The sequence below is a fragment of the Ovis aries genome, chromosome 26, assembly GCF_016772045.2.
Source record: "Ovis aries strain OAR_USU_Benz2616 breed Rambouillet chromosome 26, ARS-UI_Ramb_v3.0, whole genome shotgun sequence".
NCBI lineage: Eukaryota > Metazoa > Chordata > Mammalia > Artiodactyla > Bovidae > Ovis > Ovis aries.
The window spans coordinates 38,620,712-38,640,848 of record NC_056079.1 but is presented as its reverse complement, the minus strand read 5'-3'; the positions used below and the strand labels follow the sequence as shown (position 1 = coordinate 38,640,848).

The following is a 20,137-nucleotide window of genomic DNA, read 5'->3' as shown; positions in this document are numbered from 1 at the left end:
AGATGAGTCCAAACATGAGCTTGTTTAATAAAACTTGGGCTACTCTGTGTGACATCCTTTCCCTTTCCTTTGAAGAAGTTGCTGCCGAAGTGAGCTTCCCCCCCACCTCTCTGCTTCTATCCCAACAGCTTATTTGCATCTAGCCCCCTCAATATTGCCTGGCAGCAAGGGGCACAGGAATAGCTCAGAGAATCGGAACCCACAGAAGAGCAGCCGCCGCCTCCCCCCTGTACGCTCGCGAGCTGAGCTGCAAACAAGTGGCAGGATTGATTCATTTGAATTTCATCTCCCTTCATTTCCTCCACCTTCCTTCTGGTGCTGGCGATAATGAGCGGTGAAAATGACCCAGGACCCAGGAGGTGGATGAAAGAGAGAGAAAGAACCCAGGGGTTGGAAGAATCCAGAGTCTGACTCATCAGACATTAGCCCGAGGCTCCTCCACCTCCCGCAGCAGCAGCAGCAGCAGCAGCAGCAGCAGCAGCAGCATCGCCTGTGGCCACGGGGCAGAGCCTCCAAACAAGGAGACGGCCCCACGGTGGCCTCGGGGAACACTGTGAGTGCTTCCTTTGTTGACATTATAAACACGCCTCTCTGAAGCTTCCACCTTGGTCATCTCAGAAAAAGGCTCAAGAACCTCACGTGCACCTGGGAAGACTTAACATGGAAGTTTTATGATAAATTAAGAGAAAAGAGACCTTTATGAATATGTCCACAGCCAGACACCCAGGCAACTACCCTTCTCAGGTCAGCAGATAACATAACAGACATACATTTCGTGTATTTTTTTTTTTTAATTGAAGCATAGTAGATTTACAATGTGTTAATTTCTGCTGTACAGCAATGTGATTCAGGTATTCTTTTCCATTATGATTTATCATAAGATATTGCGTGTAGTTCTCTGTGCTGTATAGTAGGACCTTGTTGTTTATCCATTCTCTATGTAACAGCTAACACGTGCTAACCCCACCCTCCCCCTCCATGCCTCCTCCAACTCCCTCCCCCCTTGGCAACCACCAGTGTGTTCTGTGTCCATGATTCTGTTTCTGCTCCACAGATATGTTCCTTTGTGTCCTATTTTAGAGTCTACATATAAGTGATATGATATGATGTTGTCTTTCTGTTTGCCTTATTTCACTTAATGTGATCATCTCTAGGTTCATCCATGTTGCTGCAAATGGCATTATTTCATTCTTTTCTTCTTATTTCCTTCTTTTTGATGGCTGATTAGTATTCCACCATATACACATACCACACATCCTATATCCATTCTGCCGATGGACATTTAGGTCGTTTCCACAGACACATCTTGCAAATAAAGGGCCACAGAGGTAAGAGTGCTTGCTGGTTCTTTGTTGAGATGGAAAGTCCAGCCTCATCAGGGCATATTTGCCTGTACCAAAAGAGAATAATGACCTTCTCCAAACCACCCTCATTATCCCTGCTTAGTGCAGACTTTTCAACCTCTCTCTCCTGGTTCTGCCTACAGAAAGGCAAGCACGGTCCCAATCATAGATAGCTGTTAATCAATTGGAACAGACCTCCCTGGATGCCCAAAGAGATAAGAGTCTACTACCTGGATGATAGAAGAGTCAGCTCTGCATGTGGTCAAGGCCTCGGCTTCCCCATCATGAGATGAGTGCCATCTGTTTCCTCCAGTGAAGAGACCTCGGTGTTGGAGTCCTGCCAGGACAGCCTCGCTCCGGAGAGCTCCCTGCAGCTAAGCACCAGGAGGCCTTATAGACTCATAGACGCTCCCTCTCCCTGAGGGTCGATGATGAGCAGAGACAGAGGACAGGCAAAGAGAGAAATGCTGCACAGTTAGAGTGAGAAGCCCACTTGCTACAGATTCACTTGTAGTGTTTAGTCCCTAAGTCGTGTCTGACTCTTTTGGGACCTCTTGGACTATAGCCTGCCAGGCTCCTCTGCCTGTGGGATTTTCGAGGCAAGAATATACTGGAGTGGGTTGCCATTTCCTTCTCCAAGGGATCTGCCTGACCCAGGGGTCAAACCCAAATCTCCCGCATTGGCAGGTGGATTCTTTACCACCAAGCCACCAGAGAGGCCCCTCTCTGCCTCTAAAAGTGAAGTGAAGTTTCTCAGGCATGTCCGACTCTTTTCGACCCCATGGACTGTAGCCTGCCAGGCTCCATCCATGGAATTTTCCAGGCGAGGATGCTGGAGTGGGTTCCCCATAAATATTTGACCTTCATGTTTTGACTGTGTGTTTCTGAAACTCATAGGCCAGGCCAACGTCACTGTCTTGACACGGCATCTGAGAGACTGGGACCCATCTTGGCATGTTAAACATGGTGAGCCCACCTGGCATGCCGGGGCGTCAGCCTGCTGATCCTGCCGGATGCTGGTGTTCTTGGACTGGACGCTGCCTTCCTCACTTTCTCAATGTGGAAGGCTACTCACACTGATTGGGTCCTGGCTGCGTGAGAAGCAGATCACCATTAGTGATGCTCTCTCTTCCTTGGTTTCTCGGCTACCATCTGGGTGAAAGAGGGGGCACGTCTGCACCCTGTCAGGCTCTTTGGTTCTTGAGAAACATCTGCTTTGTTTTCAGCTATTCAGCCCTTCATTGAGCAAGCAGGTCCTGAGCACCTCCTGGGTCCCTGACCCTGAGTCAGCCCTGGGGCTGCTCACAACCACCCTGTCCACCCCTCCTACCTGTTACTTTAGGAACTGCTGAGGTTCCTAAAAGAAGTGTGTGGGATGCGGGGTCATGGGGGGGCAGCGGGGAGAATGATGTCCTCATGCTTAAGTCAAGTGTCACTACGTCAGGGAGTCGGGAAGCCAGCCCAGACCCAGCGTTTCTCCCGTTCTCACATCCTCAGACAAAGCAAAGCGCCAAGGTGTCGAAAAAACGACATACCTTCTCCTGACCAGTCATTACTGGAGCTGACTGTGTATGAGACTTGCTTTAATACATAGGCCACTTGGTCACAGGTGCAAGGGGCAGCAGAGGATGAGATGGTTAGATAGCGTCATCGACTCAATGGACATGAGTTTGAGCAAACTCTGGGAGATGGTGAAGGACAGAGGGGTCTGGTGTGCGGCAGTCCATGGGGTCACAAAGAGTCGCACAGGACTGAGTGAGCGAACAAGAGCAACAGTTAGGCCACAGCTTCTGAAGCTGTCCAGTGGGCAATCAAGCAGGTGACTGTTTCTTAATATTCTGATGATTTACTTTTTAAAAACTGTGCAAGCCTTCAGAGGAGACAGAAATGGGAATTTGTTGTTTTTCTGGGAGTGGCTCTCTCCTCTGCCTGACTTTCTTATCTTCACCTGGACTGATTCTTACCTTTCTTACTTATCTTACCTGGCTGATTTCTTCTCCAAGATAGAGTACATGCTGGGATGGAGAATACACATTCGGTTTTATTTCAATCGGCATTTTACGTCTGAGCGAGGTGTTGAGGAAGTCTTACTGCAGACAATTAAGTGAGTTTGGAAAGTTTTATTTGGTTGGTTGTTGACAAAAGCTAAGTCCCTGGATAGCTGTTAATTTTTCCGGGTGATTCCCAGAGGCAAGTCAAGCCAACACAGGGCCCCACAGTTCCCCATGGACCTGCCGTGAACTCCGTAGTATGGAAACTCAGTTCTGGTTTCCTTTTTTTGTTTTGTTGGGTTTCCTTACGTAAAAGGAAGTTTGGGGGGAAGAAGCCTACGTTTCACTGAGAAGATAAAGGACTCGGGTGGAGAACAGGAAGAGGTGAGAACAGCTCTAGGCTAGACCCAAGCCATTAATCCCGGCTTTGTTCACCCAAGGGCATAATTTCATGAACAGGAGACTGTCTGTCTGAGGATCCTTCGGCTTCAATTAAATTGTCATCAGTAGTATCCAAGCAAGCTTTCCGTGTGACTCTGTAATTCTGCAGATACTGTTTTTCCACCTTATCCTCTTCTCTAAGGAAGACTTAAGTCTGGTTTATTTTTTTTAAATGTATATTAGCATATTTGTTTATTAGCATACTTAATGAGTTCATATTAGCATGCTAGCATATTTATTTATTCTGTTTTAAATGGGAGTGTAGTGTCACTTACAATGCTGGGTCAATTTCAGACACACAGCAAAGTGATTCAGCAATTCATACACATGTATCCATTCTTTTTCAGATACCTTTCCCATATAGGTTATTACAGCGTATTGAGCAGTGTTCCCTATACTGTACAGTAGAGGACATAGCTTTTTGAAAAGCATGTATCACAGGATAAAATCAGTGAGGAAAAGTTTGATCTTACCTGATCCCCATGTGGTCACCGAGAAAATGGAATTTGACAGTGTATGTTAGGGTCCTTAGTGGGATGAAGAATCGGCCTGAAATTGAAGGCAAACTATATGAGGGTTCAGGGTAATTTATCCACTGCTTGTTTGCTCCTCGCAGGTTGGAGGGGTGGCATTTCTACTCAGTTTGTCACACAGGCATTCTGGAAAGGAAAAATTGTCAGATTCTAGAAGGAAGGATCATTTGAATGCAAGTGAAATCAGGGTCCAGACGTCAGCCTCCGGTTATCAGCCTGGATTACTCAGTGACACTTTGTGTGGAGTCACAGGTCTGGGCAGGCATGCTGGTGGGTGAGTGGCCAAAATGAAATTGGAGAAAGCCTTCCCTCGGGGGTCAACCTTTAGATGTCTGCAATGGAGAGCAGGTTGCATTTGATGGACACCTTTTGCAGACGAAACAACAGGTGAGCACCTCAGAGTAACTGCATGCTGGCCACAGCACCTGAATTAACAAAATATTGTTTATTCCAGTTCTGTTTCACCACAGTTGCTAAGGCATGACCTTTAAATTCTTCACTGAGATTGGGGTTGACATATATATACTCCTGTGTATAAAATAGATAACCAATGAGAGCCTGCTGCATGGCACTGGGGGTAAAAAGAAGGCACAGTCTGTGTGCAGGACATAGATTATGTTAACTTAGAAGTGCATTCCAATGTACTTTAGGTACAGACAAATACTGTTTGATTCCACTTATATGAGGTGACTAGAACAGTCACATTCAGAGTCAGAAAGTACATTGGTCGATTCCAGAGACTGGGTGGGGACCTGCTGTTTAATGAGGTAATGAGGACAGAGTTTCAGTTTAGGAAGGTGAAAAATTCAGGAGATGGATAATGGTGAGAATTGCTATGTGAACAGTACGGTTCAATACAGTTAAAATAGTATGTTTTATATTGTGTGACTTTTACCACAATAAAAATCTTAAAAAAATAAACATGATAGATTCAAAGATTATGTGATAACATGGGTAACTATTGATAAAGTGAAACATTCAGCCAATGGTATACATACAGTATGAGTTTCTTATCTGTATGTGACACTCTTAAAATATATATATTTTAAGTTTTTCAAAACTCATTTGGAAATAATTTCGAACTTTTAAAAAGTTGCAAAAATAAAAGTAGTACAAAGAACACTCAAAAAAACATTCTTCACTGAATCTCTAGCAATTTGGTTTTCCCTGTAGTTTAGTTGTCCCTTTGATGTTTGTCTGTGTTTGCCTGGTGGCTTCTGAAGCCCTGTCTCCAAGAGTAGGTGTCAAGCAGAAATCGCTCAACAAACAAGAATAACTAACATTTACTGACTTAGTGCCACATAACTGTTTCAAGTGCGTCACCTAAATGATCTCCTTTAATCCTCACTACAAATAGAAGAGGGTTTCCCAGGTGGCTTGGTGGTTAAAAAAAAAAAATCTGCCTGCCTTTGCAGGACACCCGGGTTTGAACCCTGGGTTGGGAAGATCCTCTGGAGAAGGGCCTGATAACCCACTCCAGTATTCTTGCCTGAAGAATCCCATGGACAGCGGATCCTGGCAGACTACGGTCCATGGGGTCATAAAGAGTCGGACATACCTGAAGCGACTTAGCACGCACCCACAAATAGGAGAAGTATAGCTACTGCTGTGATCTTTGTTTATACAGGAGGAGACTGAGGCAAGGCAAGGTCACGGATGGAGCTGGGACTCAGTGTCAGACACAGTATGACTCCCGAGTCCCTGGTCCTGGCTACACAGACGGAGCTCTGACCCCACTCTGGGCACTGAGCCGTAGGCACCAGGGATATGGGAACAACCAGTATTTAAAATGTATTATCCAGATTTGATCTGGGTCTTGAATGAGTGTCTTTCATCTATGTATTGGCTTTCCTGAGCTACTTGGGGGATGCCATAGCCGTTTGGAACATTATTGACACTCACGGTCAGTAGATAGAATTCTACTGATAAGGTAACTGCTGATGCCCTTCAGCATTGAGCCATTACAACCTTCTTGAATGAGGTTTCTATTAAACTTTAAGAAGCATTTTTTTCTAATAGCTGTTAGTATGAATCTGTTAAATGTCAATCGGGCCTTGTGATAATTAACATAAATATATTAACTTTTTTAACTGTTAAATGTTCAGTTTAAACATTTGTATCAGCTATAGCAGTTGTGTATCAGCTAGCTTTTTGAGATAATGGTGTGCCCAAACCTGGTGGCATTGCATACAAGTTCATGAGGACCTGAATGGTCCTCTGGTCTAACGTGGGCTCACTCATAAGTCCATGAATCCAAAACCTGCAGATCTGACAGTTGACTCTGATGCTCTGGTTTGGGTTTCCCACATGTCAGGAGTGTGGCTGGGTCTAGGCTGGGACAGTGGGCCTTCCCTTCACGGGATCACTCACTACCCAGCGTGCTGGCCATAGTGGCTGGGGAGATTCCAAGAGCAAAGGCAAGAGCACATGCTGACTCTTGAAAAGGCCGAGGCTTAGAACAGGCAAAATACAACTTCTGCTTCATCTGCGATCAAAGCAAACCCTAAGGCCACTTCTTTTTTTTTTTTTTTCCAGGAGTTCATATTTATTCATTTTAAATAATAAAAACAGAACTTTACAAGAATTTGATAAGAAATTACTCTGAAAATTCAGTTTCCCTAATTTAAAAAGTTCCAAGTTAATTACAGCTTCCAGTGGAAATATGCATAAATTTGTCAGTTTGTGTCAATAAGTTGCATGAGAAAGAGGATATAAATTTTGAGAAGGCAAATGTAATGTGCCATTTATAACAATTTTCTTAAAACCATAGTCTAAATATTCTATTTCTCATATTCACAGTTCTTAAAATCTAATCCTGTTGAGATATGGGTTAATAAGAGTTATAGCTGTATATGTTTAATAACTACTTGCCACTCCAGTATCCTTACCTGGAGAATCCCATGGACAGAGGAGCCTGGCAGGCTACAGCCAATAGGGTCACACAGAGTCAGACGCGACTAAAGTGACTTAGCACTTGAGTGTCAAAGTTAGAGGCTTAGATATGGCCAACTCCAAAGCCTTCTCTTTGAGTTACCACTCTCTAAGGTTTTCAAGGGGCTTCCCAGCTGACAGGAGTGGTAAATAACCTGCCTGCCGACACAGGAGACGCAGGTTCCATCCTTGCGTTGGGAAGCTCTCTTGGAGAAGGAAATGTCAACCCACTCCAGTATCCTTACCTCTTAAATCTCATGGACAAAGGAGCCAGACAGGCTGTGGTCCATGAGGTCACACAGAGTTGGACGCAACTGAGAATGTATGCGCAAGGTTTCAAAGCCCTTAAGGATCATGTTATTAATGATTTTTTCAAAAATAAAAGTGGTGCCTGAGGCAGGATGAGGAAATCAGAGAGCCTAAAATGGAAACATAGTAATATCCCATTTGTTGCAATTTATTTATGGGCATGTAAATTTTAATTGAGATATGTCTTTCATTAAACAAAATAATCCTTTGTGCTAGCTATTGATTAGTCATTTTTTCATCACTACCTGCGATGAATGTTATTAATAGTTGATGGTGATTATTTCTGTATGGTAATATTATTTGGCCTGAGAAGGATCAAGTGGCAAATTGAATTCTCATTTGCAAAACATGTCACCTCGTATTACTTCAGAATATTTGGATGAAGCAAGAGGAGAAATGGTAGAGATAATTAAATGTTCTTTAGTTAGATCTGAATTTACTGTAAATTATCATATTCTGTGGGTGTTATGCTATAAAAATTACAGGGCACCACAAGCCTTTGGCAGGGGTACCAAGTATGTTTGGAGAATTCTGAGTTAATAGGTTCCTTTGCTGTAATTTCTCAGAACCTTAAATAGGCTGATGACCATTGTAACTCCCAAAGAGGGTGTTTCTCAGACTTACGTGACTGCAACTCACAGATGGTATTCCACAGAACCCTTTGGAAATCTGAACTTGACTATGATGCCTTTGAAAGTGTGTTCAGAGTCTGTAATATTTTGTCAGGCATCTGCTATGAGAGTGGGCACAGTTATAACCATACATGAAACCTGTGAAATCGGAATTATTCTTATTTATAGCTGAGAAACCTTGGACTCCAAACAGTCACTTTGTTTTCCCAAGCTCCCCCAGCTGGTACCCAAAATGAGAGTTGACCCTGGTTTTATCTAACCTCAGGCTTATGGTGTACTGTACCCTTATCTAAGACTCAGAAAGTTTAAGTGACTTTTTAGGGTGACTCAGCTGGTCAGAAGAAACATCATATCTTGCATACTTTTGTACTTTCAGTAACTCCTAACAGAAAATAGCTTACCAATCAGTATCTTCAGACCAACCCCTTTTCTTCTTACCTAGTTAATACTATGATTGTGCTCATGGCAAAGATTGTAATAGTAGAGAAGATTATAAGATAAAAAGTCAAAATTCTACACACCATACTCTGTGGCTCTAGAACCATACTCTGACGATAAGACTATTATCCATTTTTTATATGTTCTTCCATAATGTTTTAATTACACAAGTGTGTGTATGTTTGTGTGTAAATTGTTCTCTTTTGTTTTACATCAGTTCAGTTCAGTCACTCAGGCATGTCCGATTCTTTGCAACCCCATGAACCACAGCACACCAGGCCTCCCATCACCAACTCCCAGAGGCCACCCAAACCCATGTCCATCGAGTCGGTGATACCATCCAACCATCTCATCTTCTGTCGTCCCCTTCTCCTCCTGCCCTCAATCTTTCCCAGCATTAAGGTCTTTTCAAATGAGTCAGCTCTCTGCATCAGGTGGCCAAAGTATTGGGGTCTCAGCCTCAACATCAGTCTCTTCAGTGAACACCCAAGACTAATCTCCTTTAGGATGGACTGGTTGGATCTCCTTGCAGTCCAAGGGACTCTCAAGAGTCTTCTCCGACACCACAGTTCAAAAGCATCAATTCTTTGGCGCTTAGCTTTCAGTCCAACTCTCACATCCATACATGACCACAGGAAAAACCATAGTCTTGACTAGATGGACCTTTGTTGGCAAACTAATGTCTCTGCTTTTGAATATGCTATCTAGGTTGGTCATAACTTTCCTTCCAAGGAGCAAGCATCTTTTAATTTCATGGCTGCAATCACCATCTGCAGTGATTTTGGAGCCCAGAAAGATAAAGTCAGCCACTGTTTCCCCATCTATTTGCCATGAAGTGATGGGACCAGATGCCATGATCTTAGTTTTCTGAATGTAGAGCTTTAAGCCAACTTTTTCACTCTCCTCTTTCACTTTCATCAAGAGGCTTTTTAGTTCCTCTTCACTTTCTGCCATAAGGGTGGTGTCATCTGCATATCTGAGGTGATTGATATTTCTCCCGGCAATCTTCATTCCAGCTTGTGCTTCATCCAGCCCAGCGTTTCTCATGATATACTCTGCATAGAAGTTAAATAAGCAGGGTGACAATATACAGCCTTGATGTACTCCTTTTCCTATTTGGAACCAGTCTGTTGTTCCATGTCCAGTTCTAACTGTTGCTTCCTGACCTGCATACAGATTTCTCAAGAAGCAGGTCAGGTGGTCTGGTATTCCCATCTCTCTCAGAATTTTCCACAGTTCATTGTGATCCACACAGTCAAAGGCTTTGGCCTAGTCAATAAAGCAGAAATAGATGTTTTTTTGGAACTCTCTTGCTTTTTCAATGATCCAGCAGATGTTGGCAATTTGATCTCTGGTTCCTCTGCCTTTTCTAAAACCAGTTTGAATATCTAGAAGTTCATAGTTCACATATTGCTGTAGCCTGGCTCAGAGAATTTTGAGCATTCCTTTACTAGCGTGTGAGTTGAGTGCAGTTGTGCAGTAGTTTGAGCATTCTTTGGCATTACCTTCCTTTGGGATTGGAATGAAAACTGACCTTTTCCAGTCCTGTGGCCACTGCTGAGTTTTCCAAATTTGCTGACATATTGAGTGCAGCACTTTCACAGCATCATCTTTTAGAATTTGAAATAGCTTAACTGGAATTCCATCGCCTCCGCTAGCTTTGTTTGTAGTGATGCTTTCTAAGGCCCACCTGACTTCACATTCCAGGATGTCCGGCTCTAGGTGAGTCTGAGTGATCACACCCTCATGATTATCTACATTGTGAAGCTCTCTTTTGTACAGTTCTTCTGTGTTTTCTTGCCACCTCTTCTTAATGTCTTCTGCTTCTGTTAGGTCCATACCATTTCTGTCCTTTATTGAGCCCATCTTTGCATGAAATATTCCCTTGGTATCTCTAATTTTCTTGAAGAGATCTCTAGTCTTTTCCATTCTATTGTTTTGCTCTATTTCTTTGCATTGATTGCTGAGGGGATCATATATGTACATCTTCACTTAATATTTATTTGACATCTTTTATTAAATGTAATTATATATAATGGCATATTAATTTCAAGTGCACAACATTGATTCAGCATTTGTATATACTGCAAAAAATTTTGCTGCAATAAGTCTAGTTAACTTCCATCATCACTCATAGTTACAGTTAGTTGGTTTGCAGTATTATGTTAGTTTCAGGTATACATTGTAATGATGCTATGCTTTTATAGATTATATTCCATTTAAAGTGATAAAACATTGGCTGTATTCCTTGGGCTGTACATCTCCTCCTTGTATCTTGTGTTTTTAATACTTGGCACTTCGTCACCTCTTAATCCCCTTTCCCTATTTTCCTCTTTTCCCAGCCCTCTCCCCACTGTTAGCCGCCTGTTTGTCCTCTGTTTCTTGACACTGTTTCTGCTTTACTGTGCCCATTTGCTTGTTTCTACATATGTCGGATTCCACATACGGGTGAAAATACACAGTGCTTGTCTTTCTCTGACTTACTTCACTAAGCATAATATCTTCCAGGTCCATCTATGTTGTTGAAAAAGGCAAGATTTCATTTTTTGTTTTTTAATGGCTGATAGTATTTCATCATCTATGCATATGCCACATTTATTTACCCATTTTTTATCCAAGTGTTAATGGACATTTAGGCTGTTTTCATATCTTGGCTATTGTAAATAATGTGTCTGTGAACACTGAGGTATGTGTGTCTATGTAAATCAGTGTTTTCATTTCCTTGATTTTAGATCTGAATCCTGTACTTTCCCCACCAAGTCATTGATTATGATAAGTTGTTTTTTTTGTTTGTTTGTTTGTTTTCTGTGTGGTTTTTGTGTGTGTGTGTGTGGTAAGAGTCATCCATCCCAGTCAGAAATGCAGCTGAATTCAGCAAGGATAATGCTTTCTAAAAGCAGTTTTCAAGTTGCCTCAGGACCTTGGAGTATCTTTGGGAGCCTACATTTATGTAGATTGTGTGTTAAGAGTTTGCAAAGCTCTCACTGTTGTAAATACCTTAGGCACTTAGTGGGAAATAATATTAACAGAGAAGAAGAAAGAAACTGAGGCAGATGGGTTCCTACTCAGCCTTCCTGTAACCTTGCAGCATGATGAATAATAAACACAGATGGGGAAGACATAATCTTATCTTTACTCTTTATTTAGTACCCAGAGAGAGAGAGAGAGTTCAAAAAACAAAGTGTTGTTTATTTGTTAGTGCAGACTGAAAAAAAAAAAAAAAAAGAACAACAATCTGAAAGTTTCCAGATAAGTTTTGTTTTGGGACCTTAGTGAGGACTATAGCCTGAGAGAGACAGCCTCTTATTAGCTCCAAGGAAGTGCTCTGGAGAGGAAACGGAGATACAGTAAGTCCCTTGCAATGAGTTCCTTTCCAAGAGTATGCTCATAAGTCCAATTTGTTTGTAAGTCCATCAAAGTTAGCCTAGATACCCAGCTAATGCAATCAACTATATAGTACTATTCTGTAATGGTCTTATAATCCTTTTTTGCACAAATAATGCATTAAAAAATACAAAAAAATAAAGAAGCATTTCCAATCTTACAGGACAGTACCTTGTAAAGTACACTAGTACCAGCTACATCAGCATTGCTTTTTCACTTGCTTCCTAACATTCTGGGCTTGAAATAAAAATACTGCACTAATGTATTCTATACAGCACCATACAGTGAAGTGCACAAAAGCCCAGCCACTTGCAGAGCATCCACGTGTATAATGATGTACACCAGACGTGTGATTGGACATCAGACTGAGCAGCAACTTAGCTGACAGAAAACTTGAGCAAATAAAGAAATCAGTATGTAATTTCCTAACCACTGGCCCACCAGAGAATTCCCCTATTATGCCAGCGTTTTAGACAAAGAATTGCAATGCACAGAAAGGTTTGACCAAGGTCACAAATAATTGACAGTCTGTATTTAAACTTAGATAATTAAGTTACACCAAAGCAGAGCTGTATTTTTGTCTAAGTTGGGGCGTTTCAGAGAGTTAAAGAAAAGCAAAAGTAAACTGGTAGTGTCTAGGTTATACAGTCCCCTGGTTCTTTTTCTTTTAGATTTTTATTTTATATTGGGGTATAGCCAATTAACAATATTATGGTAGCTCCAGGTGAACAGTGAAGAGACCCTGCCATATATATACCTGTATCCATTCTGCCCCAACTCCCCTCCCATCCAGGCTGCCATACTGGGGTATAGCCAATTAACAATATTCTGATAGCTCCAGGTGAACAGTGAAGGGACTCAGCTATACATATACATGTATCCATTCTCCCCCAAACTCCCCTCCCATCCAGCCAGCCACATGACATTGAGCAGAGTTCCCTGGGCTATACAGTAGGTCCTTGCCGGTTATCCATCTTAAACACAACAGTGTACTTTCCATCCCAAACTCCGTAATTATCCCTTTTCCCCAGGAACCGTAAATTTGTCCTCTAAGTCTGTGAGTCTATTTCTGTTTGGTAGATAAGTTCATTTGTATCATTTCTTTTCAGATTCTACACATAAGGGATGCCTCCTTCTCTGTCTGACGTCACTTCCCTCAGTGTGTCAGCCTTGAAGTCCATCCTAATGCTCCAAGTGGCAGTATTTCATTCTTTTCGATGGCTGGGTAATACTCCATCGTAGGGGCTTCCCCAGTAGCTCAGGCAGTGAAGAATCCCCCTGCAATGCAGAAGCCCCAGGTTCAATCCCTGGGTCGGGAAGATCCCTTGGAGAAGGAAATGGTAAACCACTCCAGCATCCTTGCCTGGAAAATCCCATGGACAGAGGAGCCTGGTGGGCTGCAGTCCGTGGGGTCAGAGAGCTGACATGACGAAGCAGCAAGCGCTAAAAACACTAATATTCCATTTCGTGTGTGTCCCGCATCTTTATCTATTCCTCTGTCGATGGACATTCAGGTTGCTTCCATGCAAGACAGAGTTTTTAATCAGCCACTGAAAGAACTGCCTTCTCACATAGTAGGCTGCTAAGTCCATTTTTTTTTCTTTCTGGAAACAGTATTTGAGGATTGCCACCCGATCCCAGCATTAATTACTATAGCTCAGACACTTGTGTGATGGGGGATGTCCCTGAGTGCCCAGTGGTTCAGGTTGCACTTCCGCTGCAGGGGCACAAGCTCGCCCCCTGCTCAGGGGAGTTCTGCAAGCCGAGAGGTGCGGCCACAGGGGAAGAAAGGAAACCTGTGTGACAGGGACATGGGGGTTCGGGTCTAGGGGCCAGACGGCCCTCTGTGGGGGCGCAGCTCAGACCTGCCAGCACAGCCAGAGACCCTGCGGCTTCCTCGTGGCCCCAGATGTACTGGAAGGGAATGAGGGCGCGAGGGTGGGGCAGAAGTACCGAGTGGAGGGATGCGAGGGGGAATTTAGGAGGCAGAAGGGATGCTGTTTCACTGGGGCTGTCCCCTTGTTGGGTCGCCTTCCTTCTCGAGAGGGCAGGCGGAGAGCTCCTGCGCCCCTCTCACCGCACCAAGGTGACCCTGGCGCTCCTTTATGTCCCACTCACTCTTTCTGAAGTTAGCAAGGAGGCTTCCCCCCACCAGCCCCCCGCCCCGCAGAAGGGTGGCTTGTTTGTTACTCTGGGTTTGTGGTTAGACCTGACGGGGTCAGAACAAGAGGGCATTTAGGTGCCTCCTTAGCTCTGCCCTCTGCTGTAGGAGCACTGGTGTCTGCAGAAGGCCTGGTTTTTACTCTGAGAGACACGTCTCCCCGCAGCTTCCCTTCCTGGGAATCGCCTTTCATCTAACCAGTACTTGCAGGCGATGCCAAGCTGATAATCCCTTCGGAAAACAGTCAGTCAGCGCGACAGAGCGGAGAGACAGTTCTTCCGTCCTCCCCGCTGGAGGTAACCTTGATGCGATGTCTTTGGGCGCCTCTACATGCTGCGCCTTTTGTCACTTCAAAGTCCTGTGTGAGGGTGACGGCTCTGGAGGCTGATGCAGCAATAGCGATGTAGCCAGCCCCAGAAGGTTCCATTCCCTTTTTGTGAATCACAGAGAGAAAATGAAATAGTTTTGAGTCCAGCCTCTTTGAGTGCAAGGAATATGCAGGATTTATACTCCCAACAGGCATTTCATCCTGTGTATGAATGGGTGGACCATTTAGGGCATGAAGGATTTCATCTCAAGACAAACTGTGCTCTGATGTTGAGAAGATGCGTCCTAACCATCTCTTGTCTGTGACCATGACCACTGGACTGGCCATTCTGGAGAAACAAAGCCTGGAGATGTGTGCTGAGAAAAAGTTCTATTCTTCAAGGAGGAGTCTACACTTGTGATTTTTCCAGAGGCTACTACTGTTTTGACATGTAAAACCAACAGCCATTTGACCAGCCAATGTTTATGTGTCAAAATGATGAAAATAATTACCGTAGGGAAGAAAAAGCACAGCTAGATTGCTGAATATTTCATTGATTCATTCATAAGAAGATAGATGTTTATGTAGCACTACGCTAGGGGTTGGAAATGCTTCTGGAATAAGAATAATAACTATAGCTAACAAGTGTTGAGCACTTGGTACCTACTATGCATTGTACTAAATGCTTGGCATGGATTATCTAATACAATTCTCGTGTCAACATTGTCATCAGATGCTTTTTATAATCTCTGTCTGAGGAGAAGCAGAGTGAGGTGTAGAGAGGTTAATGACTTGCCCACGGGCACAATGATCGTAAGGATGAAAACTGAAATGCAAACTCAGGGCACTGCGTTTGCCTTGTAATTGTTTGCTATTATTTCTACGAGGCAGAAACAAGTCCCTGCCCTCACAGGGCTTAGAGTTGAACCTGTTGCTGTTGGTTAGTCACCAAAGCCATGTCTGACTCTTTTGCAGCCACATGGACTGTAGCCCAGGCAAGAATATTGGAGCAGGTTGCGTTTCCTTCTCCTGGAGATCTTCCCAACCCGAGCATCAAACCCGAGTCTCCTGCCTTGGGGGGCGGGCTCTTTACCACTGAGCCACCTGGGAGGCCCATAGTCTGAATTAGAGTCCAGATGGAGTCGGTCTCTGGAGAGACGTGAGTGTCCTCCAGAGGAGGCTTTGCACCGGTTCCCAGGATTTAGGCGGGTGGAGGTGGCACGTACTCAATTGGTGGAAGTCGCTTGATGACAGGAACCTCTGATTTCTCTATTCACACTCGTTTGTCCATCTCCTGTCCTCCGCCCAGCAACCTGTGCCTGTCCTCCGCCACCCTCCTTCTTCTCTGATGTAGCCTCCAGGACCTTCCTTTTCTGTCTTTTCTCCCCCATCTAGGCAATGACTGCAGTCCCCAAATGCCCCGCGATGAAGGTTTGCAGGAGGGAAACATGGGAGGGAGGTGAGCCTACGCTGCAGATGAAACGAGCTGTTGACGGGTGGCTTAGTCAGCCTCGGGGTTCAGCTGCAGCCTCTCTGGCATTTGAGGGACTCGAGATTCCAAAAGCACATTCATTTCATTCTGCTGTTGCTAATCTGATTTTTTTCCGTGATGAACAACCCAGTTCGTTATGTTTTCAGCTCACATTAATCTTTTCTGTGAGTTTGGTAACATTTGGAGTCATTTCCCTCTCTATTTATCCATCTGGGATCTTTAGAAAAGACAAGTTTGCAGAGTCTTTTGTTACTCTTGGCTGTCAGAGGGATGAACCTTTTCCTGGTTCCTTAGATCCTGAGAGAGAATCCTCTGAAGTCAAGCACGGGTTCCCAGGGCAGGGAGCCCCCTCCCTGGGGCTCATGGGGTCCTCCGTGTGGCACTGAGTTATATCAGCATCAGAAGCTGCAGCAGTCCCTGGACTTTGTTTGTCCCCATGGAGCAGATGGAATCGGGAAAAAGCTGTAGGGGTAGTGAGAATTGTGAGATTCACCAGTCAGAACAAACGCTTTGGCTTGATTGCCATCTGTACCACTTATGAGCTCTGTGGGCAAGGCCCAGAGTCCGTCTGAGAGCCACTTCCCTAGTCTGTGAGAATGCCTGTCCTCTTCACATGAGTGAGCGGTTTCAAGTGTAAACTTATATTCACATCTCTATTTTGGGGTAAGTTCATAATCTTGCTCATATCACTAAAGCTTTGCAATTTCTTAGGCCTTTTTCCAACAGCTCAACAGGAAATATATAGATAGATAGATAGATATAAAAGATATATGTATATATATAAAGATATATACATATATTTTATATAGTATATATAAAAGATATATGTGTGTGTGTGTGTGTGTGTGTGTGTGAGTGAAAGGTGAAAGGCACTCAGTCGTGTCTGACTCTTTGCAACCCCATGGACTATACAGTCCACAGTATTCCCTAGGCCAGAATTCCCTTCTCTAGGGGATATGTACATATATATATATAACATATATTATACATATAATGCTTCCCCAGTAGCTCAGCAGTGAAGAATCTGCCTGCTAGTGCAGGAGACACAGGAGACATGGGTTCAATCCCTGGGTCAAGAAGATCCCCTGGAGAAGGAAATGGCAACTCATTCCAGTATTCTTGCCGGAAAAATCTCACGGACAGAGCAGCCTGATGGGCGATAGTCCATAGCGTCGCCAAGAGTCAGACGCAACTGAGGGACAAAGCACATAAATATGATTTCATGTATATAAATGATTTTACACATACACACACACAGTTGGAAAGAAAAGAATAGGGTATTGAGGAAGACTTTGCGGCTAGTATTTCTGTTCTGGGGGAGCATTACATTTTTGTTTTATTTTAGAACATTTCCCTAGAATAGATTACTTGAAAGAAAATTACAATGTCAAAAAAGATATATATATATACACATACATATATACATATATACATGTATATATATAAAATTTAATGTTCTCAATAGATATTGCCAAATTTCTTTCCAAAACATATTCTCAAAATATGTGTTTATGAGGATGCCGTATTATTCTGTTCTTATAAGCATACAGATGGTATTTTTAAAAATTATATTGATAGAAGAAAAACATTCATAGCTCATTTTACAGTTGCATTTCTTTGGCTGCTAATTATGTCATTCCCCACCCCCGACCCCCAGCTTCACTGACATAACTTCATAAAGCACTGTATAAGCTTAATGATTTGACTTACATGTAAGAGGCTAGTATTTCGTAAAAGTCTTTTTTATACTAAAAAAAAAAAAAGACTTGGAGCTGTGTGTCATATTCAAAGGTCTATTGGAGAGGAGCTACACTGTTTAGAAAACAAAGAGAATCTTTTGGAAATTCAGATAAGGACATCCTTCCGGGTGCGATGTAGTCCCCAGAGGTCCCAAGGGAGGCAGCTCCTTTGGAGATTCCAGGCTGGAGGTCCCTGGAAACACTGCGCTGGGAAGGTTGGGATGTACCCATTCACCCCATTCATAATTCAAGTAAGGGGTTTCTTTAGGGAAAATACTCAAAATTGGACAACCGTTCAAAAACCATGAAAGTCGTTGTTATCTACAGTCATCAACTGTAAAATATCAGGGTGAGTTCTCGTTGCCGCTCATGGGAAAGGTTCATTCGCATGGATGCCTCTTGCAGGAGGAGGGAGAAGGCTGACTCCGTCTGGTTGCTGTTGACTTTAGGAAGGGTGCAGGGTGTGGCGCAGGCCAGTGGAGAGGAGAGGAATCTGGGCCGTTTGCTCAGATTCCGCACCAGGAACAACAAGGCGTCGTCACTTGGAAATGTCATCGTTTGTTGACCTTCCGCTCCCCCAGCACCTGCGATTTGAGCAGAGACTCCGATTACAGAAAACTCCCAATGGTGCTGATGGAAATTGCCTGCGTAACCAGTGTGCCTGCCCGCATAAAATGCCAGATGCCTGTTTCATTGCGATGCACCCCCCTCCCCATTTGCAAAAGAGCTCATTACGTCTGCTTTCTTCCCCTTAGGTGCCCACGCAAGGACCAGCACGATGAAGAGATGCGTGTGTGAGTAGCAGGCCTTTGGACCACGCCGGAAGGAGACCAACTGTGTGGACAGGGCTGGACCGTGAGCACACGTGCTTGTGGAGTAGATGAGGCTTGGGCTTGTGATTATGCTGACATTCCAGCATGAATCTGGTGGACCTGTGGTTAACTCGCTCCCTCTCCATGTGTCTCCTTCTCCAAAGTTTTGTTCTCATGATACTGTGCTTTCATTCCGCCAGTATGTGTCCCAAGGGCTGTCTCTGTTCTTCCTCTGGGGGTTTAAATGTCACCTGTAGCAATGCGAATCTCAAGGAAATACCTAGAGATCTTCCTCCTGAAACGGTCCTCTTGTACCTGGACTCCAATCAGATCACATCCATCCCCAATGAGATTTTTAAGGACCTCCATCAACTAAGAGTTCTCAACCTGTCCAAAAACGGCATTGAGTTTATCGACGAGCACGCCTTCAAGGGAGTCGCTGAAACTCTGCAGACTCTGGACTTGTCTGACAACCGGATTCAGAGCGTGCACAAAAACGCCTTCAATAACCTGAAGGCCAGGGCCAGAATTGCCAACAACCCCTGGCACTGTGACTGTACGCTCCAGCAAGTCCTGCGGAGCATGGTGTCCAATCACGAGACAGCCCACAGTGTGATCTGCAAGACCTCCGTGCTGGACGAACATGCTGGGAGGCCGTTCCTCAACGCTGCCAATGACGCCGACCTTTGTAACCTCCCTAAAAAAACAACTGACTACGCCATGCTGGTCACCATGTTTGGCTGGTTCACCATGGTGATCTCTTACGTAGTGTATTACGTGAGGCAGAACCAGGAGGATGCGCGGAGACACCTCGAATACTTGAAGTCCCTGCCGAGCAGGCAAAAGAAAGCTGACGAACCCGACGACATTAGCACCGTGGTGTAGCGTCCGAGCTGCCTGGCATCGAAAAGGAAATCCGTTTGGGATTGTGGTAGAATAAGCTGATTTACTTCTCTCATCCATTGTAAACATTTGAAACTTTGTATCTCAGTCTCCTTTGAATTATGCCACTGTTGAACTTTGAACAAACGTGACAACCTAACAACTCATTTTCGTTTAGGCAATCCACCCCTGAATTGTACCCCTGGCGGTATATTCCCGAGTCGGCTACTTCTCTGAACCTCAGTTAGATCCATCTCACTATTTAATAATGAAATTTATTTTTTTAATTTGAAACCAAATAAAAGCCTAACTTTGAATCATGAAAAACAGAGTGACTTATTGGTCCAGAAAACTCTACAGTCATTCCATTGCTTTAGAGAGAAAAACAGACAACCCGTGTGAACCCAAAGAGCGATCCCAATGAGAGACATGTTATTAAGTTCTCCTGTACACTGGGGAGCCGTAGCTGACTTATCAACCAAGTAAAGTGTCTGTCAGACTTCAAAAGAGTAAGGCTTAGCAAACCCGGGTGATAAGAGGTAGTGTGACATCCTACAGAGCCTTAAGTTCTGATGCTTCTAAATGTTTGGAACCTAAAAGTCAGTGTGTTTAGCTAAACACAGCATGTCTAATCTCTGCTAGACACATGGGAAAGAAAAAGACCACACATATTCTGTCCTCAAGATTACCTTGTGGTAAACAGAGGCCTCTGACCACCATAGAAATGCCTGTGCCAAAAACG

General features: G+C 43.9%; 1 protein-coding gene across 9 annotated transcripts in view; it reads left to right on the top strand.

Annotated features, from left to right (window-relative positions):
• LRRC3B (leucine rich repeat containing 3B) overlaps positions 1 to 19,722 on the top strand; it is a 94,470-nt gene extending 74,748 nt beyond the window's left edge. For 6 of the 9 annotated variants that reach the window (XR_009598649.1, XM_015104649.4, XM_042241487.2 and 3 more), the window contains exon 2: positions 18,457 to 19,722. Coding sequence is in view for 8 of the 9 variants with exons in the window: in XM_015104649.4 (XP_014960135.1) it covers positions 18,619 to 19,398 (780 nt within the window). In the remaining variant the exon portion in view is untranslated. Of the gene's footprint in view, positions 1 to 128; positions 745 to 1,491; positions 3,719 to 4,391; positions 4,696 to 18,456 lie in introns of those variants that run through there. The other 3 variants (XM_060407097.1, XM_027962529.3, XM_060407099.1) reach the window with 2 other exon arrangements.
• Positions 19,723 to 20,137: the final 415 nt, after the last annotated feature.